This window comes from Python bivittatus, unplaced genomic scaffold (genome assembly GCF_059951505.1).
Source record: "Python bivittatus isolate LINGU-HERP-01145 unplaced genomic scaffold, Pbiv_v1 ctg000220_np1212, whole genome shotgun sequence".
Lineage (NCBI taxonomy): Eukaryota > Metazoa > Chordata > Lepidosauria > Squamata > Pythonidae > Python > Python bivittatus.
In genome coordinates this window covers 22,310,807-22,318,021 of record NW_028277048.1, presented here as the reverse complement: position 1 = coordinate 22,318,021, position 7,215 = coordinate 22,310,807, and the positions used below count along the sequence as shown (strand labels likewise).

At 44.2% G+C, this 7,215-nt stretch overlaps 1 protein-coding gene across 1 annotated transcript; it reads left to right on the top strand.

Moving 5' to 3' along the window:
- The first annotated feature begins 515 nt into the window (after positions 1 to 515).
- Positions 516 to 4,954, top strand: LOC103063622 (17-beta-hydroxysteroid dehydrogenase type 6-like). The gene is made up of 4 exons (XM_007442351.4): positions 516 to 978; positions 1,396 to 1,654; positions 2,753 to 2,916; positions 3,697 to 4,954. The coding sequence occupies exons 1-4, from the start codon at positions 666 to 668 to the stop codon at positions 3,915 to 3,917; spliced, it is 957 nt and encodes a 318-aa protein (XP_007442413.1). The 5' UTR covers positions 516 to 665; the 3' UTR covers positions 3,918 to 4,954.
- The last annotated feature ends 2,261 nt before the right edge of the window (positions 4,955 to 7,215 follow it).

Genomic DNA, 7,215 nt, shown 5'->3' with positions numbered 1-7,215 from the left:
TTAGATTGGTATCAGGAGACACAATCCTATCGGTATTCAGGCCCTAGACCATTTAAGGCTTTAAAAGTGAATACCAACATCTTCAGCTGTGCCCCCTAAGCAACCGGCACAGGTTCAGCGGCTAGAAGCCTGGTTGCTTCATTTTGCACGAACTGCACCTTTTCAAGGCAGAGCATGTAGTGGTGTCTTTCTGTTCAGCTATGGCCTGCGCACTATGCAGAAGGATAATAGTGAGTAGAATAACTTTCTACACACCTACAAAAGTACCAAATTTTTGGTACTGATGTGGGATGGTCGTTCATAAGTAGCAGGAAAGCAGTGAAAATTCACCTTTGGTAATTTTTCAGCCTTAACTGTGCTGGTTTATTCCAGCCAAAGTTACAGAGACAGAATTGGCCAAATTGCTGAGGAGATCATTTGCTAAAGGAAAGGTACAATGAACTTCAGAGCAGCTATAGTAAACATGACTTCATTAACCATTAATCCATGGATTGCTTCTTAACCTGATGGATGTTCCAGATGATTCTCCTGGGAATGCACTGCTGCCCATCGACATCTGAAGGGCGATAGATAGAAGAAATAAAACCAGGAAAAAAATTTTTTTTGTTTTAAAAAGGAAACTTAAGCACCCTAAATTTTGTCTTTCATTTTAATACACAGTGACCATGTGGTTCTATCTGGCATTGGCGATTTTGCTGTACTTTGTGATACGATACTATCGGGAAAGACAGGAGGTGGAGAACCTGACGGAGAAATATGTCTTCATCACTGGCTGTGACTCTGGCTTTGGGAACCAGCTGGCCAAGCAGCTGGATGCCCGGGGTCTGCGGGTGTTGGCCGCGTGTCTCACCCAGAAGGGAGCAGAGCAACTGGAGAAACTCACATCGGACCGGTTAAAAACCACCCTGCTGGATGTCACCAGCACTGAGAGTGTTGCGGCAGCAACTGAGTGGGTGAAAACATGCGTGGGGAACAAAGGTACAGTGGCTCAGTTGTAACCAGACTTCTCAGTTAACTGGGACAGATTATAAGGTGGCTAGGAAGTTCTCCTTATTTGTGCATGAGATATTTAACCCTAGATCATGGATTTATGTAGCTAGTGCTTATTAAAACAATGTTCCTCCAGATTAAAAGCAGAGTAATGTGGCTGCTTTCCCAGGTGTATTTTGGTCCTTCATTGAATTTGTATTCAAGGAAATTTCCCCTTAGCCTATAGAACATGTGTACATGACTTTTGAGAACTCCCAGTTAACTAAAGATATTGATATGAAGAGAGGAAATAAATCTGCTTTTATATTAACTGATTCCTTCCAAGCTCTGCTCAATCTGGGCCAGGTTTTCAGTCCCCCTCTTTCTTATGTAAAGTTTTGCATGCTTGCTGTCCTTTCTCTGCAGGACTCTGGGGCTTGGTAAATAATGCTGGAATTGTGCACCCTGTATCCCCCAGTGAATGGCTGACCAAAGAGGACTATGTGAACGTGCTGAATGTCAATCTAATTGGGCTGATTGATGTGACACTCCATATGTTGCCCTTGGTGAAGAAGGCCAGGGGAAGAGTGGTCAACATGTCCAGCATCATGGGTCGACTGAGTACCTTTGGAGGTGGCTACTGTCCCTCAAAGTATGGAGTAGAGTCTTTCTCTGACAGCATCAGGTAATCTCATACCACTTCAAATACCAAATTTGAACAGATGGCTGAAAAGGATGTTTCCATGTTCCTAGTTTAGATAGAGGGGGACGCGGTGGCACAGCGGCTTAATGACGCTGAAAGTTGCTGGCCAGAAATGGCTGACGCTTCAGCGGTTCGAGTCCAGCCTTCGCGTTAAACAGGGTGAGCTCCTGTTTCCTCCCCAGTTCCTGTCAACCCAACAGGTCGAAAACTCACGTGAGTAGATAAATGGGGACTCTCACTCCGGTGAGAGGAAAAATGCTGGCGGCGCCTTGCAAAAAAGGAGTTGGGAGCAGTTGCCGGTAAGCGCGAAAAACTGTGCGCGCCCAAAAAGGGCGCGAAGCAACGGAAACCCCGCCTCCTGCGCTCGCCAGCTGGGCTCTGCCCTAGGAAGGAGGCTCTGGCAAACCACTTCCGAAAAACAGTTGCCTTGAAAACTGCAAGGACTCGTCCAAGCAGTCACTGCAGGGTCAGCAATGACTGAGCGCAGACAAAAAAAAAAAAAAAAAGTTTAGATAGATCAGGAGGAAGACAGTAGAACTCAATCAAGGGCTTTCCTAGCTGTTTCTATTATCATATCCAATCTGACATAGGAAAATGGGCCAAGTTAAACTTACTATTTGGTTAAACTGATGAGGAAAAGAGTTTATTCTCTGAAAATCAATCTATCTAGCAATATATTTTATGTATTTATTTACTCATCTTTTGAACTTATAACCTGCCTTTCCTCTAGGAACTTAATACCCCAATGTTATCATCATAATGGCTCTGTGAGATAGGCAAAGCTGAGAAAGATATAGTGGGTGGCTTTAGCTCAGTATCTGCTTGCCAAAACAGCAGAATTTCTGCCATTAAATCCCATGGAGAGAGCAATAATTTATTACTACTCATAAATAAGCAAGTGAAACAAAAGATGGGAATTGCTTAAATGGCAAAGAGAGCATTTCCATGGCAGGACTGACATAGAAATGGAATTTTCCCACCAGATTGAAAAAGATCAGGTTTCTTGAAATCTCTCATGCTCTGCTAGAGGAAGCTTGCTGTCTCCCAGGCAGTGACTCTGAACCCATCATTTCTTTCTAGGCGTGAGATCCACCCATTTGGGGTGAAAGTAGCCATCATCGAGCCGGGCTATTTTCGCACATCCATGACCAATATCCAAAACAACCTTGAGAGCTTGGAGCAGCAATGGATCAAAGCCCCTGAAGAAGTCAGGGAAAGCTACGGCCAGCCTTATTTTGACAAGCGTGAGTCTTTATGTGGCTTGCAGGGTAATCAGGAGAACCTTACCAGGGAGCAGAAGTTGGGAGGGACTGTTGATTTGCTCAGCTTCAGTGGCAGTTCACCCCACAATGGGGGTAATTGAAGCTCCATCCCTTTTGTTACATGCACTGAAGGACCTCCTGGTGGGTATCACTGCTCAGCTGTATGAACTTTACTGATCTACGATCTACCGTTGTCCTTTTTTCCACCAGTTCTGAAAAGATGTGCCCTGCCCACAGAAGAGAAAGAAATTGGCACTTATTTTCCTGACATAGGTGTGCATGTGGGGAAAAAGCAGGGGAATCCACCAATCAGGGGCCATGTTAACTCAGATCTGGACAGGAGCCCTAGACATCACAGTGGCCAAACTGGACAAATGGGTTGAAATCTGGAGGGGATTTCTTAAACTGTCTTAATTTCCAGATGCTTTATAAGGCCTCAGTGAGGAAAATTCCTGTGGGCCAGTGGGTGAGGAAGCAATGCAGAGCTGTAGAAACAGAGGTCATGGAGCTTATCTGTGCTTGTTATCTGTGATAACTCTGGGGAGAGGCTGACTTTTCCCATCTCAGAATTTTCTTCTGAGAGTGAGAGAAAACTATGCATAGATTTGAAAGCTGCTATTGTTTTACTCATGTAGTAATGGAGAGGCTGTTTTATTTCTTTATGCTTTCTCTGGTATTTTGGATCACACATCTCCATACTGATTTCCTTTCTTTCCCTCTTCCCTGTATTCTCTCTCTCTCTCTCTTTCTCTCTCAAAACAGTTTACAAGCTATTCAAAGGCACTCTTACAACTTGTTGCTGCACAGACCTCTACATGGTGACTGACTGCATGGAACATGCTTTGATATCCAAGCACCCCCGTACGCGCTATTCTGCTGGTTGGGATTCTCAGTTCTTCTTCATTCCTCTCTCTTACTTGCCGACCTCCATGATGGATTTTGTGTTGACTCGAACTTGGCCTAAACCCGCTCAGGCTCTGTAAAAGGAGTGGGGTGGAAAAGTTGGGAGGAAGGTGGTCTATGAATAGAAGTTCCAGCTACCACATTTTGCCACTACACATGCAGTTAAAAGTATGTTGATGCCAATTATTGCCCATTGTAAGAACACTTCCAAACCAAGGGCACTTAGTCCTTCCAATCCAGTGACATTGAGGTCTGTCACATCAGCAGTCTTCCTACTGACCAATCATTCACAAGACCCCTGTCTTCACCATCTGCAGATCTCCAATACTTTAAGCATAGCGGCATCCATAGATGTGCATGTTTGATCCGGAGCCTGCAGAAATATCTTCAGCCAATTGTAGCTCTCACTTTCTCCATCAAAATTAGCAAAGATCAGAGGATGCTAGCTAATCAGTGTTTGCAGTTCCTGTTTTAAAGCTATTCAGTCACTGAGGACCTGCCCCTGAACTTCTAGTGGTCCATGATTTAACAAATATGTCTCTCCCCTTCCCTCACAAAAATAGCAAATAACATTTCTAGTATCTTCCCTTACACACAAATGCTGTCCATACATTTCTCCAGATGTATTTGTGTAAACTTATATCGTTTGCAGAACATACATTCTGATAGCTTGATATCAGGATGGCTGCAAGGGAAGATAAGTAGTTAAAAGAATTAACAAATATATTGAAAAGCCTCAAAAGTTTTCAGTTTATCATGATGATAACAGAACAAACCACATAAAGGCAGACTTTTAGCAAACCCTGTGACAGTAGCATGGCAGCAAACCTGAACTTGAATACTTTTCCCAATAGCAAGGATAATGGGAGCATGTTACTAAATTGGGTGGATTGAGTGGGAACGTGTAACATATGCGGTATTAAACAGGAGATGGAAGATGGGATGGTGTGATGCATTCCCTCCAATCAGAAGAAAAATGCCTATAATTCCAGAAAACTGTAACTCTTTGCTGTCATTTTTGGAGATCTGTAAACCACCCACAGACAGACATGATTGGAGGAGCATATAAGCCTAGTCAGTGAATGAATAAATAAATATATCCAGATTTTGTAGGCCAGATCTGGTAGTTCTGACCATTCTATGTTTTCCTCTTCCTTCTGAATAAACTTTCTCTGGAAAGAAAAATGGAAGAAGCATGGGGAAAGGTTGCAAGTAGAGTACATATTGTCTGGACTCCCATCAGATTCCATGAACGAAGCAGGAGAACTGTGTTGTAAAAGCCATGCTTGGAAGTATCCTATCAAGGAGATGGACAGATTTCAGATTGATCATATTTACCTAAGGGGGGGGGGGGAGATTTGGCCAAAAGATACTCGTAAGCTTTTTTTCATTTCAGAGCCTACTGCTAGGTGGAAAACATAATTTTGTTCTTACTCTGATTAAACAACTGGCACTTGAAACTTTTTCTGATTGACCATAACTCACTCATAGACTTACTCACTCAGCAGTTTTCAATCCCATAGCCAGAGTTTTAACTACATGTTTTACTGGATGGAAGTGATTCACAGTGAGGTTCAAAGGCTGGCTGTTGAAATTATTCAAGACAAAGGAGACACTCTTGGCTGGACAGATGCATTATCCACAAATAGTATCTCCATCTTGTTTGGACTGAGACTCAATTTACTGGCCCTCATCTACTCCTTTATTCTGCCCAGGGAGAGATAGAGCTGCAATATAGATGGCACCTCAGCCCACATCCCTGAATGACTTCTCCCAGTAGTTTCAAGTAGATGATAAAAAGCATAGGGGTTAAAATGGAGCCCTGAGGGACTCCATAGTCCCAGCTGCCATGAGGCAGAACAGTAATCTTTCAGCACCACCTTCTGGAAATGGCCATCCAAGTAGGAAAGGAACCACTGTACGATAGTGCCCCCTTATTCCAACTCAGACAGCCTGTCCAGGAGGATGTCATGGTTGATGGTATCAAAAGCCACTGAGAAGTCCAGGAGGATCAACAAGGTCACACTTTCCCTGTCTTTTCCTGATGCAGGTCATCCCGCAGGGTGACCAAAATGGTTTCTGTTCCACAGCCATGCCTGAAACTGGATTGCAGTGGATCTAAAAAATCAGTTTCACCAAGAGAGCCTGGAGTTGATTGGCCATATGCCCAGGAAGGGAGTATTGGCCACCGGCCTACAGCTGTTTTCATCCTTGGTTCGGTTTCTTCAGTATCCCTGCCTTTTTAAAAGAGGTTGGAGCCACTCGCTCTCTCAATGAGGCATTTGCAGCCTCCTGGACCCAGCTGGGCAGCCCTTCCTTACTAGTTTTCATAAGCCAAGAAAGGCAAAAGTTGAGCATGCATGCGGCAGAGCAAACATGAAACAGAAACAACTCTCTACCTTGCCTACTTCTTCGAGCCACCACAACTGAAGCACATCCAAGAAAACAGGAGAGGATGGTGCTCTGAACACTCCCACTTCTGGAGTTGCATTAATTGCACAGGCTAAGTTGTGGTGAATGTGAGTAATTTTATCTTCAAAGGGTCTTGCAAACAGCATGCTACTGAGAACTCAGCAGCTTCTTTCTTTGGTCTGGATTGCAGCAGCCCCCAACTACTGAAAAACTCTGCTGGGTGACACTGAAGGGAGAGAAGAAACGCCTCTTTACCACCTTTACCAGCACTGAGTAGTGAGCTTTAAGCCGTGTTCGACTGACACAAGTTTTCCTCCATTTGCATTTTAGCCAATGCCCCATTTGCTTCACAGTGGGCTCTGCAGGCGGGGAAAGGGCACTTAACAACACTTGGGTCAACCGCCAGAAACAACTCTGAGAGCTACTGGAGTATTGACAGGAACGGCCAGCAGGAAATTCTCCTGGAGCCCTCTGAAATCTGGAGGAATCCATTTGACTTCTGGGGGCAGATCGTCTTGATAGCTCCCTCAGTCTTGCGGAGGGGACAAGCTCCTGACAGTGGATACTTCATCAGGGAATAATCTGAGCGTGACTGACCCAGAGGTCTCCCCCATTCAGATCACCTTCCTCCCAACCAGCTGAAAAAAACCACATGCAGAGTATGTCCTGCAATATGTGTTAGGCCGGTGACATGTGGGGGCAACCCCAGGGTTGCCATTGTTATGGTTTTCAAATAGTCCAGATACTTGCACTATTTGTTTTATAAGGAAAAGAACTAGAAGCATCTCCCTCTGCCTATATACTGAAATGACTCTTATTTCCACTTATCCAGAAGAAGATCAGCTTCAAGTTAAGGAGGACAGAGGAAGTCGAAAATTAAATGGGCCCCTTATTATATATTGTATGAACCAGACCAGAGTATTAAGGGTACCAAGTACGATTTCTAGATGCCCCTCCTATCAAAAT